Below are 13428 nucleotides of genomic sequence, written 5' to 3' on the forward strand. Positions count from 1 at the left end.
ACCACCAGGAGCACCGTATAAGTTCATTATCACACTTGATTTTCAAACTATAGGTAGTGTTTTTTCTGAATAACTCTGCTTCCAATGAGAATATCTAGATGTGATGAAGACTGTGGATGCAAATTAGAGCCTGAGGCCAATGCAGAAGGCTTATGGCTTACCTCTGAAACACACCTGAAGGAAGGGCTAAACTCAAAGACTTCAGTCTCGAAAGGAGAAGCTATTACTTGCAGTGAAGACTATTTTTACAATTAAATCATGGAATTCTTTTAGGTTTCAGGAATGATGAGCATATGTTTTAAATGTTTAACAAAGAAAAATTCCACTAAAGTATTTTATATATGTACTAGGTTATTATATAAGTAACCATACAGACACACATAGTTGTTCTGACAATTAGAGCAACAAGTCCTAGTTTTCTTCATGAGACATTTCAATATAAAAATTCCTAGGAGAAAGACAGTTACTGAAAGGTAATGTAGAAAGAGACAGTAATGAAGAAGGAAAAAAGACAATGGAAACATTGAATTAACTGAATACTGAGGAATAAAATCAGAGGATGAAAGGAAAAAGAAGAGAACATCTGGACAAAACTTCATGGAGAACAAAGAAATGGACAAGAATGAAGTGGAACAGGAGAACTTGAGAAACAGGGAAAACAGACGGGTTATATTTAAAAGTGTTTGTCTTCAGAGGGCTTGTCATTCTATATATGTAATATTTTTAAAGCATAGGATGTGCAAGACTCTAGGTTTCTCTGCAAATTCGTGTAAACCACTGTTGAACAACTTTTCTTCAGTATATGTTCAATGTGTCTTCTTTAGGTGCTAAATCCAAGACTTGACACCCAACAAGTATGAAATGTACCTGCATTTTAGAGTGACTGAATTAGGCTTCTTAGAAAAGGTTTGTCTTTATTTTGTTGTTTTTATAAGATAGAGTTAGGACCTCCTGAACTCTCTGAGTGTCTTAGTGTAACTAACTGATTGCATCTTGAATCTTGAAAGACAGTTCAGTGTTTCCACACACTGAACACAATGTGCAAGGTCACCAAAATATTCATTGGTTCATCTTAAAAATTACTGACTCACTGCTTCAGGGAACATTAGCTCTTCCTCTGAAACTTTTGCAGAGTAACACACTGATTAAATCCAGAAGAATCTGAATGCACACTTGCCTTTTCCCAGATAAGTGCACTAACTACTGGACAAGAGACAAGACTTCTGTGGAGTAATTCTTTTTCACTTCTATTGAAAATAGGCTCACTGTGCAGAAAGCTGTGCAAGATTTATGGCATCAGACAGAAGAAGAGTAAAAGCGAGCTTAAGTTTTGCAGCCCTGAATCACAAAGCCTGAATAAAGTGCATAAATTCTAGTAAGCAGGAAATGAATGTTCACAACTGGTGAACTTTGCACTGAACTGAACACAGCAGTGCATAAAATTTGGCATGCAGACACAGAGATTTGTCTAGACAATCCCAATGGTTTAGGCAGGCAACTGCCTTCCCCAGCCACAGACTGCTCCTGAATAAGTGTCTGTGTTCAGACTTCTGAAGCTATTCCTACAGAGAGGGACAAAAAGGAATTTCTGATTACTGATTTCAGACACCAGATGATATTACATGGTCCTGTGGAGCACACAATCTGAATATCTGAGTATCAGATACCCTAATCAGGAAACAGGCAGTGTGATATTGTCTCTACTTAGACACAATATCTCTAGGCCTTCTGCTGCACTGATTTGCTGAAGATGAATTCCAGATACTTACAGTGCTATTGGGTTTAGCTTTGAGTCTACAGTAATAATTAGTTATCCAATATCATTTCAGCATAACTATTTTTTGGTATTTTTGAAAGTAAGTATTTTCTCTTTGAGATGTTTCTATTTTTTATTTCCCCAGCTCTACCCAATGCAACAGAGGTAGCACTGTACCACCAAAAGTAGTAGGAATCACTCAGTCCTTTTTGTATCACAAAGTTCCCGTATGATTTAAGCAACTTGGTGTTTGAGTTAAAAACTGCATTTTGCCATTTAATAAGGCATATATAGTCGATGTTTTAGGAAGAGAAAAAGGTATTTGTGCCCACATTGTGGAGTAACTACCATGATGGTGGGAAAGCCAGTTGTTAACACTGTAAATACTGAATGCAGGTGAAAGGCATACACGAAATCCTTTTAGAGTGTAATATTTCTTCCTTAAGATAATTCCTCATTCCTAATATTACAAGCAAACAACGCTTGCAATTGAAACTTCCTGCACCTTAATTCAGTTTGATCTATTCAAGTGCTCTGTGGAGTGGTTGAGGGTACTGGGGTTTTTTAAACTGAAAAAAAAGGAGGCTCAGGGGACCTTATTGCTCTTTACAACTACCTGAAAGGAGGTTGTGGTGAGGCGGATGCTGGCCTCTTCTCCCTGGGCAACTAGAAGCAGGACAAGGGCAAATGACCTCCAGTTGCACCAGGGGAGGTCAGGTTGGGTATCAGGAAAAGTTTCTTCACTGAGAGAAGGGTTAAGCATAGGAACAGGCTTCCCAGGGAAGTGGTGGAGTCACCTTCCCTGAAAGTGTTCAAAAAATAAGTAGATGTGGCACTTCAAAATATGGTTTAGTGGACATGGTGGTATTTGCTTCAAGGTTGGACTTGATCATCATGGAGGTCATTTCCAACCTTAATGATTTTATTATTCTAAGGTTCCCAGGCATATACAGTATGAAAAGTGGACTCACAGCTGTTCAACTGGAGCAGCAGTAGACTTCATCAGACAGTTTCATTTAGAAAAATTAAAAGAGCAGGTAAAACTTCTGGAAAGAAATATCTGCAGTTCTTTGCTGCTTAAGTTGGAAGGCATATATTGTCTCAAACTATGCTTTTAGATGTATTTTGCCTTATTTTATTTTAAGCCTTTAATGCAACAAAAGAAAAAAAGAAATATTGTTTTAAAGGCTGTAGCTGCAAGAACTAGGGCTTTTAGATAGATTTACTTGCACATCTTCCTTAAGCCAAGTACACAGAATCACTAGAGATCTCTGAATCTCTAAAGGTAGAGTTTTATAAAGCACGCACAGACTAGAAGACAACTTCTGAGAGAGGCTAAGAACTCAAATCAGCTGGTGGAATAACATGAAAGGTTTTGAAAACAAAGGCTACCTTCTCCAGCTGTGTCCTTGTGAGGTAAATCCATACTTTCAATTCAGCATCTGTGAGAGGCTTTCTACAAACACCACATTTTCCCCCTCCAAGTTCCCCCAGGAAAATCTCTTTCTCCCTCTAGGACAACCTCAAAGGCATAGTTTTGGATCTATTCTCTGTTCTTCTCAAAAGTTTCCAAATCTGTGCTCCTGTCTACTGGGTATACACCCTGAAATTCCAGAAAAGGATCTGAACTGAGTATATTTGGTTGTGCTGTCAAAAGCTCAGACCCTATCCCTCCATGAGAGGATTCAGTATGACACAAAACACAGCAGCCACTTCAAAGCAAACAGCCATTTAAAAGAACGCTGAGCCTCCCACACACAAAGCAGCTAAACCCCCCACATAATAGACACACCATCCTCCAGTCCTGTTACAGCCATTTGTTACAAGCTTACTGAAATAATTAAAAGTTATTTTTCCTACCTGTGGCTGTGGAGGAGTGCGTTGAAAGCCAATCCATCAGACCAGCTAGTGGTGAAATTGATAACATTGACCTGTGGGTAATTGCGAGTCGATTGGCGGACCCAGCTCAGCAGAATCATTTCACTGTTTGTCTGCTGCAGTCCAGCCATGATGTTTTTCATTACATCTTTGACCTGCAATAAAAGACAGAATTTGATCAATGATTGAACTTATTAAAAGCTGACTGTTTCTTTTTTTTTTTGACACAAAAATCCTTCAGCTGCCTAGATTTCAGCCTTTAAGAAGAAAACTCCAAAGTAATTAAAGAACATAGTCACAATATAAGGACAGCAATCAAGTCTGAATGCTTAAAGACAAGGGATATTGACTTGCTGGTCACTATTGCTGATGCATTCAGTGCATTCATCCCTGTGCCACATGAAGCATTCCATGCACGGACAGAGAAGGCACATTTGTTTGCACCATTTGTGGGAACAGAGTTCATTCAAACTAAGTATTTCTTCTTGTGGTTTTCTTTGCTCTGGAAATACATCCTTAGTTAATATGATACATTATAGCAAAAGTTGATAACAGGATGAAAAGCATTCTTCTCTCACTGACGGAGTTGAAATAGTACCAAGGCAAAATAAATGTGCTCAGTGCACGGTAGATAATGTTTTTGACTTAAATATGCAAACTATATTTGAATAAATGCACTTGGATGAAAAATGAATTTCACTGCCTGCATTAAAAGAGTATTGCATATGTTTCAATTTTATTTTTTAATGAATAGTTAATATTCTTCTTTCACTAGAGAGAGCTTACCAATCTACGGTTATTATTTCACAAAAAGCCTAAGGGTTTTTAAAAATATTAGCCTGGAGTTTGACATAATGCAGTAGATTATATATTTCTTATCAACTTCTTTACTAGTGCAAGAGCACTATTCAGAATTATTTTCCTGTAAAGTGAACTCTTCTTTTCTTTCTCTTTTCTTTTGCTTTCTCCATCTATCTTTGAAAGACTAGCAGCTCTTTTAAAATACTCCCTAAGATATAATTTAACTATAAAGTTGCTTATTCGCTTATGAAATATAGCATTTCATTACAATTCTTCCCTTGAATTCCTCTGCAGCCAGTATCAGTCAGCCAAAGAACAACATGCAGTGCAGAAGCTACTTTATGATAAAGGATGGACCACTTTGAAATTGTAAAAATTGTAAGATTACATGCAGAAGATGTAATCTGAAAGAATAATCATCAACAACAAAAATTAATAACTGTGATACTGTAGAGAAAACAGAGATACAATTTTATTGTGTATTGGTAAGTTGCTTGGTAGTTTCACAGTAATTAATTTAGTCATTTGACTACATAAAGATAGGAATTACTGAAAATATCTTGGGTTTGCATCTCAGATGCATACTACCAGAAAGTATCAGTGTCTTCAGTTTTCCTTTTGAGACTTAGGTATAAAGTTTAGTTTATATGTTATTAGTTTCTAAGATGGGAGGAGAAATTGATCCTCTCTAAATTTTATGGGACACATTCCTGACTTCAGTCAGAAGCAAGATCAGCACTTGAGCAGAAAAGTGCAGGCTGACATTTGGGTGAGAAGGAAGCTTTTTGATGGCTTCTTGGTTAAGATGTACTGTTGAGAACGTAGTTCACAGAGATGTGTTCATGTCAGCCTGAAGAGCTTTTGGAAAGATAAACTCTTTCAGCATCCAGGCTCAAAAACTACAGCCATTTCAAAGTGTCTAGTAGGCTCTGCCTCATGCTGTCAGATGATGGGATGACCTCTGATACTCATTTCTCTGTTACTTCTCCTTTCTAATGTAATATATCCTGGCAGGACACAAAGCTCTAAAGTGTAGGAAACTCTGACTTCCAGAGAATAGACATACTTGCTCTTCCTGGGGAATGGGCATATGCTATGGCAATAAGAAAAGATTAAATTTCGATAGAAGGGGGGGAAAGGGCAACACAGACATCACCAAGATGGCTTCTGGAATGCCAAACTGACAAATGGAAAGCTGTGAATGGACTGGGAGCACTGCTATTCTTGTCACAGCATTAAGAAGCAGTTAGAAGCAGCACAGACAGCTCTGGCTCACAGCAGCAGTGGATCTCTGATCCTCCCACTGCAGGACCACGTCCTGGAGCCTGTGCATGTGTAGCTCTGTGTGTCAGATGACCAGGAATACAGCATGATCTAAGGCTCTCACTACATCTTTTTAATTTAGAACCAACACTTAGGCATGTAACATTTTGTAAGACTGGCACTTGGCTTCAGGATGCCAGATCCTAGAATAGTGGGAGGGAAAAAGATAATCTAAAAAGAAAACTGTTCTCAAAGCAAGAATTTTTCATTTTTCTCTATCAAATGAAAACCTTATAGCTCCCTGATAGAATGACTTAGTATTTTTCACTTGCTATGCTTCAGGTATTCTGACTGCATAGATTACTTTTTTTATAGCTACAACCACTAAAGTATTTCAAAACACACTTGAAAGGATACTTTTAAGAACGTTTTCATAGATATTCAAGACATCTATCAAAGTAAAGGATATTCTTTGATTCAAGGTGGATTGACAGAACCACTAATATTTCATTTCCAAAATCAAAATTCAAAATAAAATGAAATGAAATGGTAATTCCTCTTAAAATACTGATTCTACAACAAGTGCACAATAACCCTGAGGCTTTTAATAAGTCTCTAAACAAGGCTGAAAAACTGTTGAAATGCACATCTCTGAAACATATGCCTTCTGTATATGTCTATTCTTTTGCTATTTTTTCTAAAGAAAGTCAAGATTTGGGCCGTGACTCTCGCCAAAGACTTTTGCTAGCAGTTTTCTTTCATGCTTTACCTGAAAATCAGTTCGCTCTTAAAAACATGACAAAAGAACTTCCACACTGCAATAATGTTTTTTTCACTCTTAAGAGAATTTGTCAAATACAACAGTTCAGAAATTAATAGTTTTGCTCTGTTTTTACTTAGATGCTAATGCTGCAGTGAGGCTGGGATCACAAAGCTGTGAGAAAGAGGGCAGCAGCTTCAAGGAAATAGAAAGTCTGATGGATGCAGTAGCATAAAGAGCTTTGGCAGCAGGTGCTCAACTCAGACCAATGGTTCAATTTCAGGGAGACTTTTAATAATAATCTGAAAAAAACAGGCTAGATAAGAAAGGACACAATCACCACAGGGGATACAGAAAGCCATGGTATTTCTACTGAACAGAAATGACAGTGGCAAGAATGAGTCGAGTCGTGTCTGCTGCGATCTCTCTACCACTGCTTCTCCTCAATGGGACTGCTGATATCCACTTGGACTGGTACTGACTCATTATTCCCTTCATGCACCTTTCTTCTGCGGTCTCTTTTTTCTTTTTTAATTTTTACACAAAGTGGTTGACATTTTTGTAAGAGACTGTCATGTGGTCATGTATAAGTAGAGTTTATGTGGTGCTGGCTGCAGGATGTGAAACTCAGGGGAAAAAAACCTTCTTGCTTGTTATCTGCAACAAAATAACTGCCCGCCCCACAACCTTTTTTTTTTTCCATGCAGGCAGATAAACTTTCTCTATCTCAGAAAGTGAAAGATCTGTACAAGTAGGATTGCACCATCAAATGCAAACTACAACAGCAGCATGTATGACATCAAGTAGGCTGTGTACTACTATCTAATTTTTTTAGGCCTCCTACAGACTACAAATAAACATAGTTGTCTTGATAAATTATCATTGAGAGTGAGATATTTTACTCAACTGTAGACAACTGGCAGATAAGTTTGGTGGCCCTGAGTCTTTATGAACAGCTTATTGTGCTTGCAGCTGCTTATTTCCGGGGGCAATCTGTGATAGGCAAACTGGAACCAACAGGAATCAGCACCCTTTCTCAAGAAATTTAGAGCCTTGTTTCACCAGGAGTGTTGTCAGTATGTAAACAGGACAGGACAATCACAAATATATTCTGGATCATGAAAATCACTTCAAAACTTAAAGAAAATCTGGAAAAGAACAGTCTTTCTCCACAGAGCTGTAAATAAACAAATTTACTTTGAACCATTCCAATACTTTGAGGGAAATAGGCAGCAAACCAACATCTCCTAAGTGTCCTTTTTTAAAAAAAAATAAAAAGAGAGAGAAAAGCCCAAATACAAATCTGTCTTTATATTATTTTTTTTTAATTATTCACCATTATGCAACAGCAACCCAGGCTATTGTTTGAAATTTAATTCTAGACAAATTAGAAAATTTATTTACAAAATTTTGAATAAAAAGAGAAGTCCAGAATATTCAGGTCACTTCCTTTCAGCAGTCCATGAATAAAAACAAACTGAAACATGGAACTCAAAGTTAGATGAAACATGGAATGATGAATCATTATGACTACGCTGAGAAAGTGTCACAGTTTTAACTGATGCTTTGTAAATAAGATCCTAGGACTTTTCATACATGGTTAGTTCAGACTGAAGCCTTGGATACCATCACAGATGCTGTCACAGTTATCACTAGGTTCAAGATGAAGTTTGAAAATAACCACCTGTGCCCTGCAAGCAAGAGGTGCTCCAAGAGCACATGCCTGCTGTCAAAAAGCTCAGCAGACTATACCAGAACATTGTCTTCTGTGTGTGTGTGTTAAGAGGAGTGCTGGGAACAACTGAAAAGAGATTAGTAAGTACACAGATAATACTAAAGCACACCTTTAACACTTTGCTTCAGGATAAAATAAGAACAAATCAAAATATTAATTTGAACATGAACAGTCATCTCAGTTCATTATTCATGCAAATTGAAACACAGTGATTGAAGGATTATTGGCAAAAGTTGCACAGCTAGGTATCATATTCCATCTGCTCTTAATAAGTAATTTAGAAGAGTTTTGTGCAATTAAACTAGGAATATGGGAGACAAAGGAAGAAGTCAGTTAACTATTTGCAGCTTTTCTTTGTTGCTCTCACTATATGTCCTGTAAATTTTGAATAAAAATATTCCCTTCTTCAATGAATGATGCACATGTGATTCTGATAGGACTGTTTAGTTTTTAATATAAAGTCTTCTAGACTTTGTTTTCTACCATCTTTTCTTGTAATACTATGAAAAACTTGTAGCTTATTGCTTGGACATGAATGGACACACTCTTAGTCCAAATTCATAGACATATACAGTCTCAAAGCATCTAGATTCTTGTTCTTTTTGAATTTTGTTTTTGCTGCTGTCTCAGAATTTGTTTACTCAAGTGTCCTCGTCTACCATAATGTTTTTTACAAGATCCACATCATAATCACCCCTTTCTCTCTAAAGACAAAGGAAGCTAAATGAGCCACATCTGCTTCAATAAATTAGCAGCCTTGCAGCTTTTTAGTGTTCTAAAAATAATTCTTGGGAGGATGGGTCAGCAGCAAAAAGCAACAAATGTGATTATTTTATTAAAATATAAAAGTCACTCTTTCTAAGATACTAAAAAGAAAAGTGACTATGAAAGCTATATTGGTTTTGTCTATCCATTTTTTCTTTTGATGACTGTTATATACATAATTTTGCAATATCTGATGGTGAAATTACACTCAAAAGAGCTTCTGCTAATGCTCTAAAAACTACTTTATCTTCTTAATATTCTTAATATACTCGATGATATGTAAACAGACTTCCATAAAATTTGCTGATTTAGCACATTGCAATGTCTATGTTTACTTTGCAAGTTGTTGCTGGATAATAATGGGAACAAGATCAGTGGAGTAAAAGTACTTCATGGAAAGTAAGGAGCAATGCCACTCACCTGCCAGTGGAGGATTATATTCCAGATCAAACCAAGGGTCAGCTTATGATTTCCATCCACAATGTCTGAGCTCCCTATATTTACCAAATCAACCTATTAGAGAAACCAAAAATAATTGTATAAGAAAAATAACAAGCATAAGAGGTTGGAGGGGGAGGGAGGGATGGGTTAGGGTAAACATGCCGTTTGGCTTCTGTTGCTCCATAAAGATAAAACTCATGTTTTACAAATGGCACAATTAATGTTCTGGCAAAAAGCCATCAGTGATCTGGAGTTCCAATTATTCCAGTTACAGCATGTTGTGAAAACACAGAATTAAAAGTAACAGTTAATAATAACTCAAACTCTTTTATGTTAAGCCTCTACAATTACAAATCACAAAACTAATGGGAGACAGAAAAACTATTGTACTATACTTCATGCTACCTTACATAATACAATTTTCTGAAATTCACACATACACGTATAGACAGAGTAAGAACCACCTACAAACCCAAGATATCGTTCTACATTTTTAGATTAAAATAGAACTTAATTTTCCTTAATTAATATCTATAAAGTATAAGGAAAGGCAGGATGTGTTCTGGAATACAGATAAAGCAGTGATTGTCATCTAAGCCAGTCTTTTACACATTAGTTCATCCAGTAATGTTATTTTCCATAATTATATCATGCCTTGCAGTTTCATAATGCATCTACCACTCTAGAATACTCTTTCCTGCACATGTGAAATGATCCTTCACTCTCCCCCATTTTTCATGCTATCAAAATAAAGAAACCAAATTCAGGGATGTGAGTGCAAGACGTTATAAGCTAAGTCCTGCACCTTTGGATAGAACTATGACTCTAAAATCTGCATCCACGCTGTTTCATAGATGCCATTTTTCATGGTCAGAACTGATGTTTATATGGAAAAGTACCCCATTTCTTCACAAACTACAATCTGCGAATCCCTGCTGAGCTTCTGAAAGTTTTGAAGTTACAAAGTTGTATCTGTAGATTGCCTAAAGCTTTTGCACCCTCAAAATAAGATGCTTTTTTAAAAAATTATTATTATTTCAATACATTTATGTATAGGTTATTTTTATGAATCCATACCAGGTAGATATTTTGTCAAGAACTTTAAAACTCTCTTACAGCTCTTTTCTTTAAGAATTGCACATTTTGTACTAAAAACATACGAGACTGGAATTCATTCTAACCAACAGTGTCTTAGAACATTTCCCAAATGGATCTTCAGGAACTTAACCTAAACCTATATTGGGGCAACCCCACGTCCCCCACATTACTCCCACAACACTCTCACCTTTCTATAGGAAAAAAACCCCTATAAAATACGTTGAATGGAAGCAGCAGCATTTTTAAGTGTTACCACCCGGATGACTGCAGAACCTCAGAGCAAGAATAGCACATACCAGCAAAAAAAAATCTAGATTACTCACAGGCTTTAATTAGCTTTAGAGCCATTGATTTTGCATTCCTAAAGTCCCATAGAAATCATTCATCAAGCATTTGAAGGTTAAGGAAACTATTTCAGAGGCAGGTCTTTTGGGTTCATGATAATAAGTATGAAGTATCTCTCTACATATACTGTGCTACTTTTTATATTGTGTACGGTTTATAAGGTTTTTATTACATGAATATGATGGCCCCTGGATGACCACTTCACTTTCTAAAACGATGTTTTTTCTTCTATCTTCTAAAATTGGGATACTCTCTGTTTCCTTCCTATATTTGAGAGGGACTATTATTGTGTTCCAGAGACTGAATGAATAGCACATTAATAGACTTAGGTGGTATGTATTGAATACTTCAAAAAGCATTTGCTGTGAACGTTTGTAACCAGGTATGCAGCCAACACGTTCTTGTATACTGTGAAATAATGCATTGATGATTTTTTTCCCAATAAGGTCAAATGTTGCAGATTTTGAATAATTAGAAGCTTTTTCTTCCATTTATTTACATGAAATTCCACTAAATAAAAATAAAAATCAAGCTGGAGGTCTTTATGCCAATATTATAAGGTCACTTTCATTTATGCACAAATCTTTAGATGGATTATCTTAGATTTATAAAATAAATAGCTTTATTCAGCAGTTGAACTCAAGCATGTTTAGTGACCTACTGCAGCTATCAAGAAATCCAATATAATAGGCAGCACAGAATACATTATCTTTGTTCTGTCACCTCTTACTGTTAAGTTTAAGTGAGTGTTATAGTTTATTTGAATTTACTCTTGAGAAGGATATATGATAAAATTAGTTGGTCACTGGAAATGTCTGCTAAAGTTATAGGTCCATTAGAATGCTGGCATAAGGAAGATACTATGAGAATGTTTATTCAATAATGATGCACAGGATACTGGCTTGAAAAGTCAATCTTCACAAAGTAGAATCGAAAGTGAGTTTCATATGATTAATGTTTTGAACCATGAGGAACCTCTGAAAATTTACCAAAAAAATTTATTTGTAAAAGCCTTGGTTTTTCAGACTTCAAAATTGTTGGAGGTTGTGAGTAGGTATTTTGATAAAAAAAACCTTGTAATCAGTTATGGATGACTTCTAGTAATTAACTTTTAAAAATCTATTTTAAACACCATCTATTATCATAAAATCCTGCATGTTGATCTATCTTCAGATATCATCCATTATAGATGTATTATTCAAAATTTGCTGGAAGAGGATTTTAAACTCTTTAAAATACATTTGCCCCTGATGCTGAATGGCAAAGTGTCCAAGTCACATTAATAAAACTGCCTTGACTCCAGTATTTGTATACTATAGACTAAAGTTTGATTTAACACCTACAAAATATTTTGTATGCTGTCTATAGGATGTTCTGAGCCTGTCTGCCTGAATACTTACGTTATTTCTCTGCAAAACCTGGAGTGCTTTGTTGACATTGTTCAGAGCATGAACTCTTGTGGAGCCCTTTTCTTTTGCCTACAAAGAAAGTAAAAGAAATTTGACTGTCCAAAATCAGAATCGAGAATATTACAGGTATCTCAAATCTTATATTACACCTGTAGTTTTCATTTCATAGCTTTATGACAAGAGACTATTACCATACATTGGGCTTATGCAGCTTCCCAACATGGAATAGAGTTAATTGTGAAACAAACTGGATCCACATTTAGAAGGTAATTTGGTACCTTGACAATTTTCAGTGAATGAATCATTGAAATGAATATAAAATCAGATAATTCTAGATTCTATTTATCATGATTAGTTGTATTCTGCATGGCAATTTAGGATCATTACTATGGCAACTAAACAGATAATCATCAGTCTGTTTAATATTTATTTACAAATATATTATCTCTGGATTTTAATTCTCAAACTCCAGCCTGCTTCACTACTTTTTAGTGAGAACGTTTCAGAGAAAGATGTTAAGCTTACAAAGTCCAACCAGGAACACAAGAGAGGAGATTCAGAAATATGTGTGACGTGTCACTTTAGAGTTTCCAAGTTGATAAGAGCAAGCTGTTCTCTCTTTTCAGGCAAGTACAACTCCCACACATAGACTGTACGTATGAAATTTATTAACAAAACATTCTAATTCTACACATTAAATGTTATTCCAGCTAAAATCTAGATATTTAAATTAACCCTGCCTCAGTCTTGTTTCTCTTTGCCCCACTTCCTTAATAAGTGCAAAGAACAAAGTAGAATATTTTCATTTCAAATATATGCCTAGCAAAGGGCTACTGGTTAATACAGCTCTCAGTCACAATATTTTCTCAATTTCAAATGGAAGTCAAACATATTCATATCCCTAAAAATAGTTTCCATGGGTCCTCATCAATGGCAGAAATTAATGAATATCACCTACTACACTTATCACAACATCAGGGTTTCAATATACAGTAAATGTGTTAAAAAACACATACAATTTTTTGGCCTGTAAGGCATTCCAGGAGCTCCAGAAGTCTTCGTCCATCTCGAAAATCATTAAAAAGGTCTTCAATGTAACGTCTTCCAAACTGAAATGAAACAATAGGTCTAGTTAGTCCGAGCACAAAAAAGAAAAAAAAAAATTATGTATGACACA

General features: G+C 35.9%; 1 protein-coding gene across 11 annotated transcripts in view; it reads right to left on the reverse strand.

Annotated features, from left to right (window-relative positions):
* The window catches only part of DMD (dystrophin), a 1013774-nt gene that overhangs the window by 805319 nt on the left and 195027 nt on the right, over positions 1-13428 (reverse strand). For all 11 annotated transcript variants that reach the window (XM_027688940.1, XM_027688937.1, XM_027688948.1 and 8 more), the window contains 4 exons: positions 13268-13360; positions 12243-12320; positions 9379-9471; positions 3617-3789 (listed from right to left, as the gene is read on the reverse strand). In XM_027688940.1, the coding sequence (XP_027544741.1) occupies positions 3617-3789; positions 9379-9471; positions 12243-12320; positions 13268-13360 (437 nt within the window). The remainder of the gene's footprint in view (positions 1-3616; positions 3790-9378; positions 9472-12242; positions 12321-13267; positions 13361-13428) is intronic.

The sequence above is a fragment of the Neopelma chrysocephalum genome, unplaced genomic scaffold, assembly GCF_003984885.1.
Source record: "Neopelma chrysocephalum unplaced genomic scaffold, ASM398488v2 Primary Assembly neopelma1_76, whole genome shotgun sequence".
Lineage (NCBI taxonomy): Eukaryota > Metazoa > Chordata > Aves > Passeriformes > Pipridae > Neopelma > Neopelma chrysocephalum.